The 25,134-nt window shown below is 31.9% G+C and overlaps 1 protein-coding gene across 1 annotated transcript; it reads right to left on the reverse strand.

Annotated features, from left to right (window-relative positions):
- rab7b (RAB7b, member RAS oncogene family) lies at positions 1-23,838 on the reverse strand. The gene is made up of 6 exons (XM_073818716.1): positions 23,691-23,838; positions 21,573-21,641; positions 21,070-21,196; positions 14,230-14,448; positions 6,846-6,974; positions 1-1,327 (listed from the first exon to the last, which is right to left on the reverse strand). The coding sequence occupies exons 2-6, from the start codon at positions 21,623-21,625 to the stop codon at positions 1,241-1,243; spliced, it is 615 nt and encodes a 204-aa protein (XP_073674817.1). The 5' UTR covers positions 21,626-21,641; positions 23,691-23,838; the 3' UTR covers positions 1-1,240.
- Between the last annotated feature and the right edge of the window lie 1,296 nt (positions 23,839-25,134).

A 25,134-nucleotide genomic window follows, 5' to 3' on the forward strand; every position in this document is an offset into this window, starting at 1 on the left:
TTGGTTGTAAATGCATCTTTAATATTTTTGGTTTTGGTGTCATTCTTACATTTGGCCAAAATAAAAATGATGCCTACATTTTTTTTTTCCTTGCATTTTGGTATTAAAAAAACGAGGAGCTCCTGGGTTGAGTATGGATATATATTAATGAATACAAGCATAACATGTAAATGTCCAAAGGCAAATCAAAACACTAAGTTAAGCATGACGTAACCTCATTAGTGTGCTTCTAACCTGATTATTTAATACATGACCTTGTAGATGAAACACGTTTACATACTCAACAGCTATATGTGCAAAAACATACACGCTTTGTAAACCATTATAAGTGGCATGGGTGAAATATGTTACACAATCAAGTGGCTTAAAACACTTTCAGACTGTAGAAGTACTTACAGTCCAACTAAGACTAAAATGTTCCCAGATTTGATGTTAAAGTCAAGCTACGAAATCTCAGTACCCTTACGTTCAAGGAAAAACACTGTTCATCATTAGTTCATGATGTTATATAGTAGGGCTGGGAGATGAGAGAAGAAATCAATTTTCCCTGATCATTTATGTATTTGTTTAGAGAAACTATCAAACAAACAGCAATTTTGTGAAGTGGACTGAAGTAAAAAGTCAAATACAGCATATTTGAGTGATAAATCACATTCATTTTTGTGATTAAAAAAACTCTTAATCCATATTTGCATTTTTACTGAGAAGCTATTGTGTAAAAAATGTAAAAAGAAATTAAAATGGCAGACAAAATGTTAACAATATAATTATGTTTCCCAGCCCTATTACATATGTAATGTTTTAATGAATATTCATTCAGCATAGGAGTGAAACAGGCATTGATAACAATAACCAATAGTACGAATTAAAAAGGCACAATGAACTAGCAGACCCAAAAATCGTTTCTAAGAAAAGAAAATCAGATTACACCGTCAGGAGGAGTAGCGACAAGGAAATTCTCGGACAGCTGTAGTGATAGCAGGACTCGTAATAAATGCAATGTCAGAGGATATCCTGTTCCTCGATAGTTCCTCATACCACACGTTTACTTGGAGTTCAGCAAGAAAATGGATGTTCAGCTTTCACATGTGGCATTTGATACCCTGGAGGTTTCAAAGGAGGAAAAGGGGAGGATGGGCGCTAGAATAACAGGCCTGGATCTTTTCCATCTTTCTCTCTCTCCCCCTCTCCCTTTCCCATGTTGGCTCTTTCTCTTCCCGTCCCCAGTTTCGTCTTTCCTTCAGCAGCTGCAGCCATCACTGCTAGACACAGGTCTGTCGTCTCTTAGTTTAATCTGGTCGGGGAAATCGTACGTCTCCACTGTCTCCTGAAAGTTCAATTCATCCCAGATTTAGTGTTTATTTAACAACAAAGCCCATCTAGTTAAATACACTCCTAAAAATATAGGTTCTTTATTGGGATTGATGGTTTCTTCCATGAAGAACCTTTAACAGCCAGGAAACCTTACCACTGAACAAAAGGTTCTTTAATTTATAAAAAACTAGTCATAAGTAGCACAGGTATATTAGCAATAGCCAACAATACATTTTATGGGTCCAAATTATCGAGTTTATGCCAAAAATCATTAGGATATTAAGTAAAGCTCATGTTCCATGAAGATATATATATTTTTTAATTTCCTACTGTACATATATCAAAACTTAATTTTTGATTAGTAATATGCATTGCTAAGAACTTCATTTGGACAACTTTAAAGGTGATTTTCTCAATATTCAGATTTTTTTGCATCCTCAGATTACAGATTTTCAAATAGTTGTATCTCACAAACTATACAACAATGAAAAGCTTCAAACTAAGGAAAAATGGTTCTTTTAAGAGTTTTTTCACTGAAAGGTTCTAAATTGGTTCTTCAATGGCATCATTTAAAAAAAAAACATTTTGGAACCTTAATTTCTTTTAAAGTGTAGAATCTTTTCATTCCACCAAACATTCCTAATAGTGGAAAAGTTTATTTGAATATTTAAAATGTTCTTCAAACTAAGGAAAAATGGTTCTTTTAAGAGTTTTTTCATTGAAAGGTTTTAAATTGGTTCTTCAATGCCATCATTAAAAAAAAAAACTTTTTGGGAACCTTTATTTTTAAAAGTGTAGAATCTTTTCATTCCATAAAACATTCCTAATAGTGGAAAAGTTTATTTGAATTTTTGTAAATGTTCTTTAAACTAAAAAAAAAAAAAAATGGCATCATTTTTTTTTTTTTCACTGAAAGGTTCTAAATTGGTTCTTACATTTTGGAACCTTTATTTTTTTTTAAGTGTAGAATCTTTTCATTTCACAAAACATTCTTTGTTCTTTTAATAGTGGAAACATTTATTTACATTTTTTAAAATGTTCTTCAAAATAAGAAAAAAAATGGTTCTTTTAAGAGTTTTTTTTTCACTGAAAGGTTCTAAATTGGTTCTTACATTTTGGAACCTTTATTTTTTTTAAGTGTAGAATCTTTTCATTTCACAAAACATTCTTTGTTCTTTTAATAGTGGAAACATTTATTTACATTTTTTAAAATGTTCTTCAAAATAAGAAAAAAAATGGTTCTTTTAAAGAGTTTTTTTTCACTGAAAGGTTCTAAATTGGTTCTTCAATGGCATCATTTAAAAAAAAAAAACATTTGGAACCTTCATTTTTTTAAAAGTGTAGAATCTTTTCATTCCACAAAACATTCCTAATAGTGAAAAAGTTTATTTGAATATTTAAAATGTTTTTCAAACTAAGGAAAAATGGTTCTTTTAAGAGTTTTTTCACTGAAAGCTTTTAAATTGGTTCTTCAATGCCATCATTAAAAAAAAAAAAACTTTTTTGGAACCTTTATTTTTAAAAGTGTAGAATCTTTTCATTCCACCAAACATTCCTAATAGTGGAAAAGTTTATTTGAATATTTAAAATGTTCTTCAAACTAAGGAAAAATGGTTCTTTTAAGAGTTTTTTCATTGAAAGGTTTTAAATTGGTTCTTCAATGCCATCATTAAAAAAAAAAACTTTTTGGGAACCTTTATTTTTAAAAGTGTAGAATCTTTTCATTCCATAAAACATTCCTAATAGTGGAAAAGTTTATTTGAATTTTTGTAAATGTTCTTTAAACTAAAAAAAAAAAAGAATTTTTTTTTTTCACTGAAAGGTTCTAAATTGGTTCTTACATTTTGGAACCTTTATTTTTTTTTAAGTGTAGAATCTTTTCATTTCACAAAACATTCTTTGTTCTTTTAATAGTGGAAACATTTATTTACATTTTTTTAAAATGTTCTTCAAAATAAGAAAAAAAAAATGGTTCTTTTAAGAGTTTTTTTTTCACTGAAAGGTTCTAAATTGGTTCTTAAATGGCATCATTAAAAAAAAAACTTTTTGAAACCTTTATTTATTTAAAAGTGTACAATCTTTTCATTCCACAAAATGTTCCTAATAGTGGAAAAGTTTATTTGAATTCTTGAAAATGTTCTTTAAACTAAAAAAAAAATACGTTTTTTTTTTCACTGAAAGGTTCTAAATTGGTTCTTCAATGGCATCATTAAAAAAAAAAAACATTTGGAACCTTCATTTTTTTTTTAAGTGTAGAATCTTTTCATTCCACAAAACATTCCTAATAGTGAAAAAGTTTATTTGAATATTTAAAATGTTTTTCAAACTAAGGAAAAATGGTTCTTTTAAGAGTTTTTTCACTGAAAGGTTCTAAATTGGTTCTTCAATGGCATCATTTAAAAAAAAAACATTTTGGAACCTTAATTTCTTTTAAAGTGTAGAATCTTTTCATTCCACCAAACATTCCTAATAGTGGAAAAGTTTATTTGAATATTTAAAATGTTCTTCAAACTAAGGAAAAATGGTTCTTTTAAGAGTTTTTTCATTGAAAGGTTTTAAATTGGTTCTTCAATGCCATCATTAAAAAAAAAAAACTTTTTGGGAACCTTTATTTTTAAAAGTGTAGAATCTTTTCATTCCATAAAACATTCCTAATAGTGGAAAAGTTTATTTGAATTTTTGTAAATGTTCTTTAAACTAAAAAAAAAAAAGAATTTTTTTTTCACTGAAAGGTTCTAAATTGGTTCTTACATTTTGGAACCTTTATTTTTTTTTAAGTGTAGAATCTTTTCATTTCACAAAACATTCTTTGTTCTTTTAATAGTGGAAACATTTATTTACATTTTTTAAAATGTTCTTCAAAATAAGAAAAAAAATGGTTCTTTTAAGAGTTTTTTTTCACTGAAAGGTTCTAAATTGGTTCTTACATTTTGGAACCTTTATTTTTTTTTAAGTGTAGAATCTTTTCATTTCACAAAACATTCTTTGTTCTTTTAATAGTGGAAACATTTATTTACATTTTTTAAAATGTTCTTCAAAATAAGAAAAAAAAATGGTTCTTTTAAGAGTTTTTTTTCACTGAAAGGTTCTAAATTGGTTCTTAAATGGCATCATTAAAAAAAAAAACTTTTTGAAACCTTTATTTATTTAAAAGTGTACAATCTTTTCATTCCACAAAACGTTCCTAATAGTGGAAAAGTTTATTTGAATTCTTGAAAATGTTCTTTAAACTAAAAAAAAAAATACGTTTTTTTTTTCACTGAAAGGTTCTAAATTGGTTCTTCAATGGCATCATTTAAAAAAAAAAAAACATTTGGAACCTTCATTTTTTTAAAAGTGTAGAATCTTTTCATTCCACAAAACATTCCTAATAGTGGAAAAGTTTATTTGAATATTTAAAATGTTTTTCAAACTAAGGAAAAATGGTTCTTTTAAGAGTTTTTTCACTGAAAGGTTTTAAATTGGTTCTTCAATGCCATCATTTAAAAAAAAAAAAAAAATTTTGGAACCTTTATTTTTAAAAGTGTAGAATCTTTTCATTCCACAAAACATTCCTAATAGTGGAAAAGCTTATTTGAATTTTTGTAAATGTTTAAACTAAAAAAAAAAAAAAAGATTTTTTTTTTTCACTGAAAGGTTCTAAATTGGTTCTTACATTTTGGAACCTTTATTTTTTTTTAAGTGTAGAATCTTTTAATTTCACAAAACATTCTTTGTTCTTTTAATTGTGGAAACATTAATTTACATTTTTTAAATGTTCTTCAAACTAAGAAAAATGGTTCTTTTAAGAGTTTTTAACTGAAAGGTTCTAAATTGGTTCTTCAATGGCATCATTAAAAAAAAAAACAATTTGGAACCTTAATTTTTTTTAAAAGTGTAGAATCTTTTCATTCCACCAAACATTCCTAATAGTGGAAAAGTTTATTTGAATATTTAAAATGTTTTTCAAACTGAGGAAAAATGGTTCTTTTAAAAGTTTTTCACTGAAAGGTTTTAAATTGGTTCTTCAATGCCATCATTTAAAAAAAAAAAAAAAAAAAAAAAAAACTTTTTTGGAACCTTTATTTTTAAAAGTGTAGAATCTTTTCATTCCACAAAACATTCCTAATAGTGGAAAAGCTTATTTGAATATTTAAAATGTTCTTTAAACTAAAAAAAAACAAAAAGTTTTTTTTTTTTCACTGAAAGGTTCTAAATTGGTTCTTACATTTTGAAACCTTTATTTTTTTAAAGTGTAGAATCTTTTCATTTCACAAAACATTCTTTGTTTTTTTAATAGTGGAAACATTTATTAACATTTTTAAAATGTTCTTCAAACTAAGAAAAAAATGGTTCTTTTAAGAGTTCTTTTTCACTGAAAGGTTCTAAATTGGTTCTTCAACGGCATCATTTAAAAAAACAAAACATTTTGAAACCTTATTTTTTTTAAAAGTGTAGAATCTTTTCATTCCACAAAACATTCCTAATAGTGGAAAAGCTTATTTGAATATTTAAAATGTTCTTTAAACTAAAAAAAAACAAAAAGTTTTTTTTTTTCACTGAAAGGTTCTAAATTGGTTCTTACATTTTGAAACCTTTATTTTTTTAAAGTGTAGAATCTTTTCATTTCACAAAACATTCTTTGTTTTTTTAATAGTGGAAACATTTATTAACATTTTTAAAATGTTCTTCAAACTAAGAAAAAAATGGTTCTTTTAAGAGTTCTTTTTCACTGAAAGGTTCTAAATTGGTTCTTAAATGGCATCATTAAAAAAAAAAACATTTTGGAACCTTTACTTTTAAAAGTGTAGAATCTTTTCATTCCACAAAACATTCCTAATAATGGAAACGTTTATTAGAATTTTTAAAATGTTCTTCAAACTAAGAAAAAATGGTTCTTTTTAAGAGTTTTTCACTGAAAGGTTCTAAATTGGTTCTTCAATGGCATCATTTAAAAAACAAAACATTTTGAAACCTTATTTTTTTTTAAAGTGTAGAATCTTTTCATTCCACAAAGCATCCCTAATAGTGGAAATGTTTATTTGAATTTTTAAAATGGTTCTTTTAAAAATTGCTCACTGAAGGTTCCTTGGAGAACCAAAAATGGCACTTCCGAATTCTGTGTTATGATTGGTCAGATCGCCTCTCTAGCAAGCTGTTTGCGAAGGGTCAATTACAGTAATGTACTACATTCCAACAGGAGTCCATGTGATCAGGACATTTGGTGAAATTGACAAACTTCGCTAATGTGATCGCACCTTACGACTCATTGGATCATATTGGAGAATATAGCACAAGCTGTACAAATTACTTGCATAGAGCGTTTTGTATTTGAAGAGCAGCATGAACATTTTACTAAACGTTTCCTCTTGTGTTCTACAGAAAAAAGTTCTAAAGCAGAAAGAAGAAAGTGATAAATTACTGATTATTGTCATCTGATATCAAACAGGATCTAAAGGCCACCTGGTGTGTGGCTGGTGAGTAAGCTTATTGAAAGTGAGAACAATTAGATTTTGTCGAATCATAGTTCTGAAATTGTCAACTTCCTGTACCTGTTTAAGTGCATTGCGAGCGATGGTTTGGAAGGCCTGGTCCACGTTAATGGCTTCTTTGGCACTGGTCTCAAAATAGGGGATGTTGTTCTTACTCTGACACCACGCTTGAGCTCGCTTTGTCGTTACCTGTGCAAAATACAAAGGATTCGGGGATGAAATTATGAATTACATCTAAGAGACTGACAATTTAAAAAAGGCTCATATATTACTTTATTAAGGCACTTAATATTTTCTTGATAGACACTGTTCCCAGTTCTAATTTTTGGCTAAAATATTTATAATACTACAAATTCTGTTTCACATAAATGCTGTTCTTGTGAACATTCTGTTCATAAAAGAATTCCGAAAAATAAGTGTCACAGTTTTAACAAAATTATGAAGCAGTACAACTGTTTTCAACATTGATAATAATCAGAAATGTTTCAATGTCTGAAGGATCATGTGACACTGACGACTGGAGAAATGAATGCTGAAAATTCAGCTTTGTATCACAGGGATAAGTTACATTTTACAATATATTCACATAGAAAACAGTTATTTTAAATTATAACTAGATAAAAAAGTTTGTCAAGACAAAATTTAGGTTGGCCTGAGAAAGCCTAGCTTGAAAGTTTACAGCAGCTGTAAAAGCTTAAAGTTTTTAACTTTATATATAGATAGATTAGATGATTAGCATGTTGCTAGCATGATTAGAATGTAGTTAGCATGATTCTAACATTTTTTTTTGCATTTTTAGTATGTTTCTAACATGATTAGCAAGTTGCTAGCATGTTTCTAGCATTATTAGCAAGTTGCTAGCACGTTTCTATCATGATTAGTAAGTTACTAGCATGTTTCCAACATAATTTACAAGTTGCTAGCATGTTTCCAACATGTTTCTAACATGATTAGCAAGTTGCTAGCATGTTTATAGGTTGACTAGCAAGTTGCTAGCACATTTCTAACATGTTTCTAGCATGATTTACAAGTTGGTAACATGTTTCTAGCATGATTAACAAGTTGCTAGCATGTTTCTAGCATGATTAGCAAGTTACGAACATGTTTCAAACATTATTAGCAAGTTGCTAGCATGTTTATAGGTTGACTAGCAAGTTGCTATCATGTTTCTAACATGATTATCAAGTTACTAGCATTTTTCAAGCATGATTAGCAAGTTGCTAGCATGTTTCTAGGTTGACTAGCAAGTTGCTAACACATTTCTAGCATGATTATCAAGTTACTAGCATTTTTCAAGCATGATTAGCAAGTTGCTAGCATGTTTCTAGCATGATTAACAAGTTGTTAACATGTTTTAGAATGATTAGCACGTTATTTACATGTCATTAGCATGACTAACAAGTTACTACCATGTTTCTATCATGATTAGTAAGTTGCTAGCATGTTTTCAACATGCTTCTAACATGATTAGCAAGTTGCTAGCATGTTTATAGGTTGACTAGCAAGTTGCTATCATGTTTCTAGCATGATTATCAAGTTGCTAACATATTTTAGCATGATTAGCAAGTTATTAGTATAACTGACAAGTTACTAGCACATTTTTTAACATGATTAGCAAGTTTTTAGCATGTTTCTAGCATGATTAACAAGTTACGGACATGTTTCAAACATTATTAGCAAGTTGCAAGCATGTTTATAGGTTGACTAGCAAGTTGCTATCATGTTTCTAACATGATTATCAAGTTACTAGCATTTTTCAAGCATGATTAGCAAGTTGCTAGCATGTTTCTAGCATGATTAACAAGTTGCTAACATGTTTTAGAATGATTAGCACGTTATTTACATGTCATTAGCATGACTAACAAGTTACTACCATGTTTCTATCATGATTAGTAAGTTGCTAGCATGTTTTCAACATAATTATCAAGTTGCTAGCATGTCTCCAACATGCTTCTAACATGATTAGCAAGTTGCTAGCATGTTTATAGGTTGACTAGCAAGTTGCTATCATGTTTCTAGCATGATTATCAAGTTGCTAACATATTTTAGCATGATTAGCAAGTTATTAGTATAACTGACAAGTTACTAGCACATTTTTTAACATGATTAGCAAGTTTTTAGCATGTTTCTAGCATGATTAACAAGTTACGGACATGTTTCAAACATTATTAGCAAGTTGCAAGCATGTTTATAGGTTGACTAGCAAGTTGCTATCATGTTTCTAACATGATTATCAAGTTACTAGCATTTTTCAAGCATGATTAGCAAGTTGCTAGCATGTTTCTAGCATGATTAACAAGTTGCTAACATGTTTTAGAATGATTAACACGTTATTTACATGTCATTAGCATGACTAACAAGTTACTACCATGTTTCTATCATGATTAGTAAGTTGCTAGCATGTTTTCAACATAATTATCAAGTTGCTAGCATGTCTCCAACATGCTTCTAACATGATTAGCAAGTTGCTAGCATGTTTATAGGTTGACTAGCAAGTTGCTATCATGTTTCTAGCATGATTATCAAGTTGCTAACATATTTTAGCGTGATTAGCAAGTTATTAGTATAACTGACAAGTTACTAGCACATTTTTTAACATGATTAGCAAGTTTTTAGCATGTTTCTAACATGATTAACAAGTTACGGACATGTTTCAAACATTATTAGCAAGTTGCAAGCATGTTTATAGGTTGACTAGCAAGTTGCTAACACATTTCTAGCATGATTATCAAGTTACTAGCATTTTTCAAGCATGATTAGCAAGTTGCTAGCATGTTTCTAGCATGATTAACAAGTTGTTAACATGTTTTAGAATGATTAGCACGTTATTTACATGTCATTAGCATGACTAACAAGTTACTACCATGTTTCTATCATGATTAGTAAGTTGCTAGCATGTTTTCAACATAATTATCAAGTTGCTAGCATGTCTCCAACATGCTTCTAACATGATTAGCAAGTTGCTAGCATGTTTATAGGTTGACTAGCAAGTTGCTATCATGTTTCTAGCATGATTATCAAGTTGCTAACATATTTTAGCATGATTAGCAAGTTATTAGTATAACTGACAAGTTACTAGCACATTTTTTAACATGATTAGCAAGTTTTTAGCATGTTTCTAGCATGATTAACAAGTTACGGACATGTTTCAAACATTATTAGCAAGTTGCAAGCATGTTTATAGGTTGACTAGCAAGTTGCTATCATGTTTCTAACATGATTATCAAGTTACTAGCATTTTTCAAGCATGATTAGCAAGTTGCTAGCATGTTTCTAGCATGATTAACAAGTTGCTAACATGTTTTAGAATGATTAGCACGTTATTTACATGTCATTAGCATGACTAACAAGTTACTACCATGTTTCTATCATGATTAGTAAGTTGCTAGCATGTTTTCAACATAATTATCAAGTTGCTAGCATGTCTCCAACATGCTTCTAACATGATTAGCAAGTTGCTAGCATGTTTATAGGTTGACTAGCAAGTTGCTATCATGTTTCTAGCATGATTATCAAGTTGCTAACATATTTTAGCATGATTAGCAAGTTATTAGTATAACTGACAAGTTACTAGCACATTTTTTAACATGATTAGCAAGTTTTTAGCATGTTTCTAGCATGATTAACAAGTTACGGACATGTTTCAAACATTATTAGCAAGTTGCTAGCATGTTTATAGGTTGACTAGCAAGTTGCTATCATGTTTCTAACATGATGATCAAGTTACTAGCATTTTTCAAGCATGATTAGCAAGTTGCTAGCATGTTTCTAGCATTAACAAGTTGCTAGCATGTTTCTAGCATTAACAAGTTGCTAACATGTTTTTAGCATGATTAGCACGTTATTTACATGTCATTAGCATGACTGACAAGTTACTAGCATGTTTTTAGCATGATTAGCAGTTATTTGCATAACTGACAAGTTACTAGCATATTTCTAGCATGATTAGCACGTTTCTAGCATGTTTCTAACATGATTAGCGAGTTGTTATTATGTTTCTAGCATGATTAGCAAGTTGTTGGCATGATTGTAGTTGCTAGGCTAGGCTAGATAGTTAAATAGATTAGAAATATTAGAATAGACGTTTGAATGGATTAGAAATAGTTGATAGAAGGGAAGCTTGATTTAGTCTCAAGGGATTCTGGGAGTTTACATTTGAATTTTGACAGTTGGAGTTTGAATAGTGTTGGCTCATTTGAACATTCCGTCAGTGAAAGTCTATGGGATTATTATGATTTTTAATCTTTAATTGTATGAAAACTGTAAGTTGGATCAGTTAGAAAAGATTATAGGCCTAGCACACTGAAGAGCTGGGCTGAGTTTGAAGAATAATAATAAAAAACTTTCTCAAGCCAACCTAATAATATTTCACATAATTACTTTTTTACTGCATTTTTGATCAATTAAATACAGACTAGGAGAGCAAAAGAGCACTGCACATAGGTCAAGCACAGTAATGCAAACAAAGTTCAAACAGTTTTCATTTTGCCCTCATTTGCAGCTGAACTTTTTAAGCGCTGCCAAATTACCACACAATCTGCAGCACAGACATCAAAACAAGATGCTACGACAGAATGGCAAAGGCAGATCCTGACATTTGGAGAAAATTGAATGTGCTTTGTAAGATGTAGCAAAGCAAACGTCAGGATTTCTATCTGATCTGAGCTCAAATACCTGTTACCATGTACACGTCCAGTTTGCTTGCTACCTAGCAACCTTTGTACAATTGCTTTGCTGTGATGCTATCTGCAGCGCTTTCATGTGGAGGTCAATGCGGCAATGTTGAAACCTCACTGTGATTACTGGGAAAGGATTTTAACCCTGTCTGCTATCATTTCTTTCTTTCTTTATTTCTTTAAAATGTTCATTTAAGCTATTTTATGTTTTGGGTTGGTAAGATTTTGAATCATTTCTTGAAATTCTGCTCATCAATGCTGCATTTATGTATTCAAAAATACAGTAAAAACTTATTGTGAAATATTATTACGATTTAAAATAACTGTTTTCTATTGTAATATATTTTAAAATGTAATTTATTTCCGTGATCAAAGCTGTTTTTTCAGCATTACTCTAGTCTTCAGTTTCACATGATTCTTCAGAAATCATAATAATGTGCTGATTTGCTGCTAAAGAAACATTTCTGATTATTATCAGTGTTGAAAACAGTTGTGCTGCATCATATTTTGTGAAAACGGTTATAGTTAAGGATTCTTTTATGAATAAAACATTTGAAAGAACAGCATTTATTTGAAATTCTCTTTGCTGAATAAAACTAATTATTTATGTAAATAAATATATTTTTTTCATTTTTATATTGTCTGTAAAGCTGCTTTAACAGGGTTTCTGCAGGATTTTTTATGAGCGGAGTAGGGCAATGTCTATAGTATGATTAAACTGTAAAATGACTGTAAAAAGCATGATTTTCCGTTCACATACAAGTTCTCACAAAAACAAACGAAAAACTTCACATTTTAGCTTTTAAACCGTTTTATAGAAAAGTATAATTAAAAGTTTTATTAATTATATTAATTAAACCAATTGTTATTAATAAATTATTCTAATCAAATTAAATCTAAACACATTGTACTGTTTAGATTTGTATAATGCATTATTTTCTTATCAATCCAACAGTTGATATTTACAGCGCTGCTTGTTTTCAAGGTAAAAATATGGGTCAAATTTTGCATTGGTCTGAACAAAAACAACAGGGTTCCTGAAAATGCACATTCATTCTGTGCCAGCAGGTGGCGCTTTTGGAACGGCAGAAATATAATGGTTTCCCCAGTATTGGCAATACAAAAAAAAGCACAGCACCTGACTTTGAAACGTGCAGCGCTCCTATTCAATAAAATTATAGCCTTTTAAAGATTAATTGTCATATTAAACCATATCGCAATCCTGGTCTTTTCGTCCACAAATTTAAGACCTCTTAAAAACATAATTAAGGCCGTGTTCACACTTGCCGTCCTTTTTCAAACTGCCAGCGTCTGTTTTACATTGTAATCCTATGGAGTAAACCGTCTTTTCAAAAAAGCCCTAGCGCTTTTTTTAAACGCCACCGCCGGCGTCTTTTTTTGCAGCTCAGAGCGTCTTTTTAAGTTGAAAAAAGTTGAACTTTTTTTAAGAAAACGCCCTACGTCAAGCGCTTTTTTGACAGCTGACCAATGACAAGCGAGTAGCGGGACCTATCGTTTCCATAATAACAAAAACAACAAGAAAAAAAACGGAGAAGTTGCCGGTAGATAAACTTATCGTACTAGTTTCAGAGCACAAGGAGTTGTATGATATGAGTAAACAACTCTATCGTAATATACATCACAAAGAGGCTCTTTCTCGACATTTCTTCACCACACAGCACTACGCTACTGTTGCAGCTGTTGTTATAGCAACAAAAGACGCACTCGGCTGCTTTTTGTAACAGAACGCTGCCAGCTTTTTTTTTTTTTTACTAAAAAAACGCCCTAGTCAACTTTTTCTTGTGAAAAAAGACGCCAAGTGTGAACACGGCCTAAGGCTTTCTTGTCCAATTTAAGACTTTTTATGGTCCTAAATTTCATAAAGTAAATTTAAGTTCACTTCCTGATTTATTTATTTATTTTTACAGATAATGTACTCACCCCTAGTCATCCAAATTGTTCATGTCTGTCTTTCTTCAGTCGTATAGAAATTATGTTTTTTGAGGAAAATATTTCAGGATTTTTTTCCATATAGTGGACTTCTATGGTGCCCCGAGTTTGAACTTCCAAAATGCAGCTTAAACGCGGCTTCAAACGACCCCAGTCGTGGAAGAATGGTCTTACCTAGCGAAACGATCGGTTATTATTATTTTTTTTAGTACAATTTATATTCTTTTTAACCTCAAACGCTCGTCTTGTGAACAGTTTTTCCGGTTCTAGACATTAAGGGTATGTCGAAAAACTAGAGCTAGATAAGACGAGCATTTGAGGTAAAAAAAAAAATATATATATATATATAAATTGTAATAAAACATATATAAAAAAGATTGTTTTGCTAGGTAAGACCCTCAGCTGGGATCATTTGAAGCTGCATTGAAATTGCATTTTGGAAGTTCAAACTTGGGGGCACCATAGAAGTTCACTATATGGAGAAAAATCCTGAAATGTTTTCCTCAAAAAACACAATTTCTTTACGACTGAAGAAAGAAAAGCAATGAACATCTTGGGTGACAAGGGGGTGAGTACATTATCTGTAAATTTTTGTTCTGGAAGTAAACTTCTTTAAGACTTTTTAAGAACCAGTGGAAGCCATGTTTAAACAATGTGTATTGCAAAAAAAAATACATATATATCTATATTTTACTTTTGTAAGTATGACAGACATTTCTTTAGAGATTCACCATAGGAATTACACCCTTTTTCAAAAGTTTAGTCATATTTTAAATGTTTTTGAATAATCATATCAACCACTGGCACTGCACACTGACCTGCCGGTTCTCCAGGTCGATTTTGTTGCCCAGCACAACAAAGGGGAAGTTCTCCGGGTCGCGTGGACTGGCCTGAATGAGAAACTCATCCCTCCAGCTGTCCAGAGTCTTAAATGTAGTGGGTGCTGTAACGTCGTACACCAGCACACAACAGTCAGCCCCTCTGTAAAACGCCACGCCCAGAGACTGAAAGCGCTCTTGACCGGCCGTGTCCCAAATCTTAAAGAAGAAAACCAAATTATTTACAGTAAATAACAGAACCAGAACAACAATTTACAGATAATGTACTCACCCCCTTGTCATCCAGGATGTTCATGTCTTTCTTTCTTCAGTCGTAAAGAAATTATGTTTTTTAAGGAAAACATTTTAGGATTTCTCTTCATATAATGGACGTCTATGGTGCCCCCGAGTTTAAACTTCCAAAATGCAGTTTAATTGCAGTTTCAAATAAATCTAAACGATCCCAGCTTGAGGAAGAAGGGCCTTATCTAGTAAAACGATCAGTTATTTTCTAAAAAATTTGACAATTTATATACAGTCATGGCCAAAAGTTTTGAGAATGACACAAATATTAGTTTTCACAAAGTTTGCTGCTAAACTGCTTTTAGATCTTTGTTTCAGTTGTTTCTGTGATGTACTGAAATATAATTACAAGCACTTCATACGTTTCAAAGGCTTTTATCAACAATTACATGACATTTATGCAAAGAGTGAGTATTTGCAGTGTTGGCCCTTCTTTTTCAGGACCTCTGCAATTGGACTGGGCATGCTCTCAATCAACTTCTGGGCCAAATCCTGACTGATAGCAACCCATTCTTTCATAATCACTTCTTGGAGTTTGTCAGAATTAGTGGGTTTTTGTTTGTCCACCCGCCTCTTGAGGATTGACCACAAGTTCTCAATGGGATTAAGATCTGGGGAGTTTCCAGGCCATGGACCCAAAATTTCAACGTTTTGGTCCCCGAGCCACTTAGTTATCACTTTTGCCTTATGGCACGGTGCTCCATCGTGCTGGAAAATGCATTGTTCTTCACCAAACTGTTGTTGGATTGTTGGAAGAAGTTGCTGTTGGAGGGTGTTTTGGTACCATTCTTTATTCATGGCTGTGTTTTTGGGCAAAATTGTGAGTGAGCCCACTCCCTTGGATGAGAAACAACCGCACACATGAATGGTCTCAGGATGCTTTACTGTTGGCATGACACAGGACTGATGGTAGCGCTCACCTTTTCTTCTCCGGACAAGCCTTTTTCCAGATGCCCCAAACAATCGGAAAGAGGCTTCATCGGAGAATATGACTTTGCCCCAGTCCTCAGCAGTCCATTCGCCATACTTTTTGCAGAAGATCAATCTGTCCCTGAAGTTTTTTTTGGAGAGAAGTGGCTTCTTTGCTGCCCTTCTTGACACCAGGCCATCTTCCAAAAGTCTTGGCCTCACTGTGTGTGCAGATTCGCTCACACCTGCCTGCTGCCATTCCTGAGCAAGCTCTGCACTGGTGGCACTCCGATCCTGCAGCTGAATCCTCTTTAGGAGACCATCCTGGCGCTTGCTGGACTTTCTTGGACGCCCTGAAGCCTTCTTAACAAGAATTGAACCTCTTTCCTCGAAGTTCTTGATGATCCTATAAATTGTTGATTTAGGTGCAATCTTAGTAGCCACAATATCCTTGCCTGTGAAGCCATTTGTATGCGACGCAATGATGGCTGCATGCGTTTCTTTGCAGGTCACCATGGTTAACAATGGAAGAACAATGATTTCAAGCATCACCCTCCTTTTAACATGTCAAGTCTGCCATTCTAACCCAATCAGCCTGACATAATGATCTCCAGCCTTGTGCTCATCAACATTCTTACCTGAGTTAACAAGATGATTACTGAAATGATCTCAGCAGGTACTTTAATGACAGCAATGAAATGCAGTGGAAAGTTTTTTTCGGGGTTAAGTTAATTTTCATGGCAAAGAAGAACTATGCAATTCATCTGATCACTCTTCATAACATTCTGGAGTATATGCAAATTGCTATTATAAAAACTTCAGCAGCAACTTTTCCAATTTCCAATATTTATGTAATTCTCAAAACTTTCGGCCACGACTGTACATTTTAACCTTGAATGCTCGTCTTGTCTAGCTCTGCAAACAGAGTTAGGGTATGTCGCAAAACTCCTATCTTATTTTCTCCTCCAACTCCAGTGACCTTACATCACTGTAGAAGTACCGACCCAGTGTTTACAAAGTGAACATGCAAAGAAGATCAAACGCCCTTCACAACAAAAGGTAAAACAGCAATGTAGGATGATTTTGAAGTTGGAGGAGAAAATGAGATGGGAGTTTTGCGACAAACCCTAACTGTCTTGAACAGGAATACACAGTTCATGCAGAGCTAGGCAAGACACGCATTTGAGATTTAAAAATTATATAAATCATCATTTTTTTTAGAAAATAACCAATCATTTCGCTAGATAAGACCCTTTCTTATTGGCTGGGATCATTTAGCGCCATTTGAAGCTGCATTTAAACTGCATTTTGGAAGTTTAAACTCGGGGGCACCATAGAAGTCCATAATATGGAGAGAAATCCAGAAATGTTTTCCTCAAAAAACTATTTCTTTATGACTGAAGAAATAAAGACATGAACATCTTGGATAACAAGAGTACATTATCTGTAAATTTTTGTTCTGGAAGTGAACTTCTCCTTTAATAATGCTTTCGTTTTTGCCACTATATTGTTTGCCTTTATTAAAGGGATAGTTCACCAAAAATGAAAGCTCTTGTCAACATTTACTCAACCAAACAGTTGATGTTCGGCAACCACTGCAGCTACCAGCAACTGCTAGTTACACACATTCTTCAAAAGATCTTCTTTTGTGTTCAGCAGAAGAAAGAAACTCATACAGGTTTGGCACTATTATGACATGTTTCATTTTTGGGTGAACTATCCTTTTAACAATGATCCTTACTGATTCATTATAACACTAATAAACAGAGATGCTATCTATCTATCTATCATTGTACTGTCCAATTGGTAAAGGCTAATATGGGATTTATAAATGCATTAATAAGTAAAATTATCATGAGTAACTGCAGTATTACAGTGCAGAAATGATAATAATAGGAATAACCTCCCAAGCACTGCTTGTCTGTGCACGTGGGACCTACATCACATGACCGGCCATACAGGTTACAACATGGTAAACACAACATAAATCTGTGCTGACTGGAAAAACATACCATGGGATTACCAAACATCACGCTAAATGTGACTAATTTATTTCACATGATTAGTATCCTACCCATTAGCTATGAGTAACTAGAGGCTTCATATTTGTAAGATGACTGTGTTGCTTATTATGCAGAATCTTTCACCGTGTCACATGACCACAGATGATTACTGCTGTGAGGAATTGTTCACAAAATAATGGTTGTTAAGGAACTGACAGCGTCATCTTCAGAGCACACTGACTGGCCTCTTAATTATTTCTGAGCAGTTTCAAGCAATTCATTTAATTGATAAATCACTGCTATTATAAGAATATAATGTTGAATCTGATATAAAGTTGAGTTTAAAGAAATATTAGGCCTTTTTAGGCTTTTCAGAGGAATTATGTATTGGTAACACTTTACAATAAGGTGTCATTTGTTAATATTAGTTAATATGTTAAATAACATGAACAAACAATAAAGAATAGATTTATTACACTATTTATTAATGTTACTTAATTAAAATACAGTCATTGTTTGTTTATGTTAGCTCACAATGCATTAACTAATGTTAACAAATGCAACTTGTGATTTTAATAATGCATTCGAGAATGCTGAAATTAACATGAACTAAGATTAATAAATGCTGTAGAAATATTGTTCTTAGTTTATGTTAACTAGTGTAATTATTGAATGTTAACTAATGAAACTTATTGTACAGTGTTGTTACCTATTTATAAAAGATTACATTTGGCATTAAATCCATAAATAATTAAATACTGTCATTTTTGGCTTGCACAATTTTCTTTCTTTTCATTTTCTTTTTTATATTATTTTTCATATTTTCTGTAAAGCTGTTTTAAACCATACACATTACACTACACAAATTAAATGAAAAATAATAATAAACTTTATGCAAAACATCTTTATTTTTATTTTTCAGTTATATATTTATATTTTGCCTTATTTGGATCATTACCTTATGATATTCACTCATACATGAATTACACTATCATTCAATAGTTTTAAATTATTATTACTATTTAACATACCCATTTTCTACATGAACATATATTAAATTACACTGCCCTCCAAATACTTGGAAACTGGCTAAAATGTGGATTTGGGCAATCATCTTTGGGTAATATATCAAAGTAATATATCAAATCAATGTTTGAATAAACTGCCAGCTCGAATGCCCAGATTATGCAGAGCTGTAATAGCTGCTAATGGTGGATATTTTGATGAATCGAAAACGTTTTTTATGTAATAAAATATGTTTTCGTAGTTTGTGTTGTCCCTTATCAGTCCATAATTATCACTAATTAAAAAGAATTCATGCTAATATTGTCCAAAATCCAGAGTTTCCAAACTTTTGGAGGGCAGTGTATATGTAATATAATGTCTTTGATGCAAAACTGAATTTTCAGCATCATTACTCCAGTCTTCATTGTCACATTATCTTATCAGAAATCATTCTAATATCCTGATTTGCTGCTCAAGAAACATTTCTTTGTAGTATCAATGTATCAACAGTTGTGCTGCTTCATATTTGTGTGAAAACCCTGATGCATTTTATTTTTTTTACGATTCTTTGATTAATAAAAAAACATCAAAAGAACAACATTTTTGTTAAATAGTAATCTTTTGTAACATTATACATGTCTTTACTGTAGGGCTGCTTGATTATGGCACAAAACTTTATATGATTGATTGATTCATTTAAAGATAGCAATACAATAAAAAAAGGATACAAATGAAACATGAGCATAGTCTTCATTGTAAGAATTAAACATGCTTTTTTCTTATAAAACTACAAAAGTCCCTCTGTCAAGAGCAGTGAGTGATTTTGTCTTTGTTTTTTGTTGTTTGATTAACATTAAGCACAGAGACGGCAGAAGGAATATTACTTGTGGCCGCTTTAAGAGCTGCACAGATCCAATATACTGTTACACACGTATTTTCATTCTCAACGGTTTACGTTAATTTGAAACATAACTGCCGAAGGTTTACACGAATAATCACCAAATGCTGCATTTTGACATACAGTCAAGCCCGAAATTATTCATACCCCATACCCCAAATTCTGTTCAGCCGCAGGTCCTCAGTGAGCTCCTTTGTCTTAGCGATGACTGTCCACAAACCAACAGCAGAGAGCTTCTGTTTTTCACCTGTTGAGTTGATTAAAACAGCTGTTCCCAATGAATCAGGGTAATTAGGATGCTTTAGAACAGCTTGGACTATTTGGAATGGTACAGAACTTTGGATTTTCCCATAGACTGTGACTGTTTGCAAAGGGTATGAATAATTTTGGACATGCCACTTTTTGTTCAAATGTAAATAAAAGCTGAGAAATATATTTTTTTTCCCCACAATGATGCCTCTTGTACATCGTCTAATTATCTTTTGGGAGAAGCCTGTGTCATTTCCGGTCCAAAAAAAAAAAAAAACTTGCTGGTTGAATAAAAGTAACTTTAAGTCCGTATTTGCCAGGGGTATGAATAATTTCGGCTTGACTGTATATTTGCATGTATTTAACCATTTAGGTACACATCTTAAGCTAAACGTTCACTTCACATGTCCGTGTTCTCTTCCGTCTCTGAGCGCATTCACAAAACAGCGCAAATTCTCCTTTGTGCTTTTAAAAACACAACATCAAATAAACATTAATTAATCAAGCACGTCTCATTTTACAGTATGCAAGTCGTGTTACACGATTTTACTTATTTGCATGTGAAATTGGGCTTTTATAAAGGAGCAAAAGCGCACAAAGGGGGCGGAATCGGAAGCAATATTTGTTTTATCTTGAATATTGTATTTTTATAATCGTTTGAAGCCGAAATCAAAACTGAATTTCAGTTAATTACTTACACAGCTCTACTTTACTGTCACTTTTGGTCAATTTAATGCATCCTTGCTAAATAAAAGTATTAATTTTTTTATATATGTGACCCTGGACCACAAAACCAGTCATAAGGTTGAATTTTACAAAACTGAGATATATACATCATATGAAAACTCAATAAATAAGCTTTCTATTGATGTATGGTTTGTTAGGATAGGACAATATTTGGCCGAGATACATCTATTTGAAAATCTGGAATCTGAGGGTGCAAAAAAATCAAAATACTGAGAAAATCACCTTTAAATTTGTCCAAATTAAGCTCTTAACAATGCATATTACTAATCAAAAATTACATTTTGATAGGTTTACAGTAGGAATTTTACAAAAAATCTTAATGTAACATGATCTTTACTTAATTTCCTAATGATTTTTGACATAAAAGAAAAATCAATCATTTTGACCCATACAATGTATTTTTGGCTATTGCTACAAATATACCCCAGCGACTTAAGACTGGTTTTGTGGTCCAGGGTCACATATATCATACTGACCCCAAACTTTTGAACAGAAGGGAAATGTACCTGCACCATTACTGTTTTTAATATTTATACCATATGTACATGGACTTAACATACAGTAGTCACCACTAATAAGCTACTAAATATATTGTAGCCTACATTTTTTTTTTTTTTTTGTACAGCTGCTTTGAAGTAATTTGTATTGTGAAAAGCGCTATACAAATAAACTTGAATTGAATTGAATTGAAATGTCCACTCTAATTAAATACACATGAACACAAACCTGCATGGTGACCAGTCTGTCGTCCACCATCACTTCCTTAGTCAGGAAGTCAGCTCCGATTGTGGCCTTATACTGGTTACTGAACTTGTTATTCACATACTGGTTCATCAGAGAGGTCTTCCCAACTCTGTCAAAGACAAACAGAACAAATGGACTCAATTGGTAACATAGTGAGCAATGCCTCAACTGATATTATCATCTCTGAGCTGCATAGCTGCATAGTCTTGATAACATTCTTTAAAAGTAAGATATAGTCCTGCATGACTACAATCATTTCACAGATTCCAGCTGCACCTATTCTGAGGACGTGAATGACGGGAAGTCAGGGGAATTCCTTGAGTCATGTTAACCCAGTGATGTTTACACATGCACAGCTGTTTTAAACAAGCATTACAGAGGACAAAGTGTCACTGCTGACAAGAGCATTTGAGCTGTGCTGACTGATTATAACAGAATTTATCTAAATGTCACTGATAGCACAAAGACGTGGCACAGACACTTACCCAGAATCCCCTAGGATGATCACTTTGAGCAGCACCTTCTTACGAGAGGCCATGATTTTTAGAAGAAAGCTGTGAAAAGAGACAGATATTAGACCGCAGGAGATGCTTTATTTGCTACAGACAGGTAAACTTACTCTTTAAAAGCTGAAACCACATGATTGTTTTCTTATGCACCATTTCAGGCATATTATATTTGACATTTGACTTTAAATCAACTATAATGAATGCATAATATGCCAATGTTACAAGTTTTATTGTTCAATTACTAGTCTAAATGACATAAAATAACTATGGAATTAAATTATTCGATTTTATTAATATACAGTGTGAATTGTGATAAGGTCACTGATATATAAGTCAGATGTTTATAATCTAAACAGCTGTTGCTTTGATAAGTTTTTGTATCAAAATGCAGGCCTGTAACTGTTTATGACAACTTCATAAGTAAAAATTACTTTTCTATAATATATACATTAAACCAGTGATATTTTAGTATAATTGAGATACTGTTATAGTTTTTATCAGTATAAAGAAATATTATAGAGATAGTATTGAGATACTAATATAGTTTTTATTTTTATATTTTTCATTTTCATTTTGGAGTCTGTAATTTTTTACTTTTTAATATTTTTTTATGTTTAGTTGTTTTAGTACAGCAAGTTAAACTAAGTGAAAATGTACAATTATTAAATTAAAAATATATTATTTTTTAGCAATATATTTGTTGTATTTATGAAATCAGAGTACAGAAATAGTTCAGAATTAAGAAATAAACGTTTAAGTTTGATATTTTACTAAAGTAATGTTTATTTTATTTCAATATAAGATATATATGTATATGTATGTACATAATATTTTTTTATGTTTTTTAAAGAAGTCTCTTCTGCTCACCAAGCCAACAGGAACATTTAGAAATATTTTTACTACTTAAAATAACTGTTTTCTATTTAAATACATTTTAAAATGTAATTTATTCTTGTGATCAAAGCTGAATTTTAGCATCATGACCCTTCAGAAATCATTCTAATATGCTGATTTGCTGTTCAACATTTATTATTGTTATTATTATTATTATTACATTTTTTCAGGATTCTTTGGTCAGAAAATCCAAAGTTCAGCATTTATCTGAAATAAAAAGCTTTTGTAACATTATACACAATACCATTCAAAACCTTGGAGACGGTATTTTTATATTTTATTTTTTAGAAAAAAATTACAGGAATTAATACTTTTATTTAGCAAAGATGCTTTAAATTGATCAAAAGTGATGATAAAGACATTTACAATGTTACAAAAGCTTTCTATTTCAGATAAATGCTGTTCTGCTGAACTTTCTACAGTATTCATCAAAGAAACCTGTTTTCAACATAATCATAATAAAAAATATTAGAATGATTTCTGAAGGATCATGTTACACTGAAGACTGGAGTAATGATGCTAAAAATACAGCTTTGAAATCAGGAATAAATTACATTCTAAAAAATATTCAAATAGAAAGCAGTTATTTTAAATAATACAAATATTTCAATGTTTTTCTGTGCTTTGGATCAAATAAACGCAGGCGCGGTGAGCAGAGTATTATTACAATTACAATTATTGTAATATTATTACAAAATAATCAAATTAATTGATCACTGGTTTGGTTGTTAGTTACACAATTATTATTATGACTTCCAATTACCTATATTCTAAAACTAAGGAGAAAACAGGACTAATCAAACATCTTCCAGTACATCTTCAGCGTTCATGCAGTGGCAGAAGTACAAAGAATGAATTCATGTGATTCATTGAGTCACGTGACGCCACTGCCGTGAAAACATGCAGCTACATTGTAACAAATGCATTACTGAAACGAACTGACAGTATTACAGAAGCGAAAGCTACACTGCGCTAAAAACCCACAAAGTCTTTGTTCTACGTGGCCAAGTACTTTGTCCTGGCAAGGACAGATATTTTATGCCATGATGACATAGAACGACAGATATAATCCACATTATGAAATGTAATAAGTGCAAAAAAAAAACATAAAAGAGCAGCCGGGTCTAAAATTATATAATATTCTCTGCACCAAACAGCTTGACAGATTGTGTGAGAAAAACAAACTGTCAGATAATTTACCTTCACCTCTTCGCGTTTTCCGTCGCGGCTGTTTTGATATTAGCTGCGCGTCCAAATCTTCCGCAAAAATTTAGCCAGTGTTTCTTATAACCCAGATGCACATCAGCTGTTGTAGAGCATTATGTGTTTCTTCCTAGCAGAACAGGACATGACTGTAGAGTCACAAGGGACTGACGCAAAATATTGATGTTCGAATCACGAGCACATTGTGTTTCAACCGGTTCAATTGGATGATTCATTCGAACCGATTCGCAAGAAGATTCGACTCGGTCTACTTATGAAGTGGTAGAGCGTTTAACACAACAACAAACGTGGTTAGAAACAATAATACTTGACTAAAATGTGACCTGGTCTTAAGTAGCACGGGTATATTTGTAGCAATAGCCAAATATTCATTGCTTTGATCAAAATAATGTATTTTTCTTTGATGCCAAAAATCATAAGACCAAGTTCCATGAAGATATTTTGTGCATTCCCTACCGTAAATATATTAAATATAATATGCATTGCTAAGAACTTAATTTGGACACCTTTAAAGGCGACTTTCTCAATATTTAGATTTTGTTGCACCCTTAGACTATATTAGATTTTCAAATAGTTGTATCTCGGCCAAATATTTTCTTATCTAACAAACCATAGCTTGTTTATGCAGCTTTCAGTTGTATCTATAAATCTGATCAATTCAAAATGAACCTTTATGCCTGGTTTTGTGGACAAGGGTTACAAATATACTGTATAAAATGCCACGTAAAGTCTTAGAAGCCTTTAAAGCGACGTGACTCAAACGAATCAATTTTTGAATCGTTTGAAATTTAAAAGAACCGTCCGGACGAACCGATTCGCTAAAATGAATCAGACTTCACTTTACTAGTTCAGCTCAGCTGGTACAGCCCTCCCTCATTTTCTAATGAGTCCAAGATGGCGAAGAGAAGGAAATAAATTAAACGAATCATCCACTTTATAGCAGTTTATGCATTTATTTCTAATTTCGCCTTTTGGATAAAACATACAAGCGGTAACTAAACAATTATATGTAAAACAACTTTATTTTCACATTCAGTAGCTACCATATTGTGCACAACTTTAAATTAAAGAATTAAACGAGTAAACCTAATTTAAGCTAATTATAATTTGAACTGAAATCTCAAACTTACTAAAAGTGCATTTATGCTAAGTTTAATAAGAAAACAGGACAGGGAGAGGCTCTTCCTGTGCTGGGTTTTGCCTCAGGGATTTCTCGTCCCTCCCTCTGTCATGTGATTTGAAGTTTGATCATTTGCCTAAATTCTGACTCGTTCACACTTCCTCAATACCTCACGCAACATACTTCCCTAACTCGTGTCTTTTTGATCAGTCATATGATTTTACTCAAATATCCTAATAGATTCGACGCATTTCGAACATTTTAAACTATTATGAAACTCGTTTTTCCTTATAATTCCAC

The sequence above is a fragment of the Garra rufa genome, chromosome 15 (assembly GCF_049309525.1).
Source record: "Garra rufa chromosome 15, GarRuf1.0, whole genome shotgun sequence".
NCBI lineage: Eukaryota > Metazoa > Chordata > Actinopteri > Cypriniformes > Cyprinidae > Garra > Garra rufa.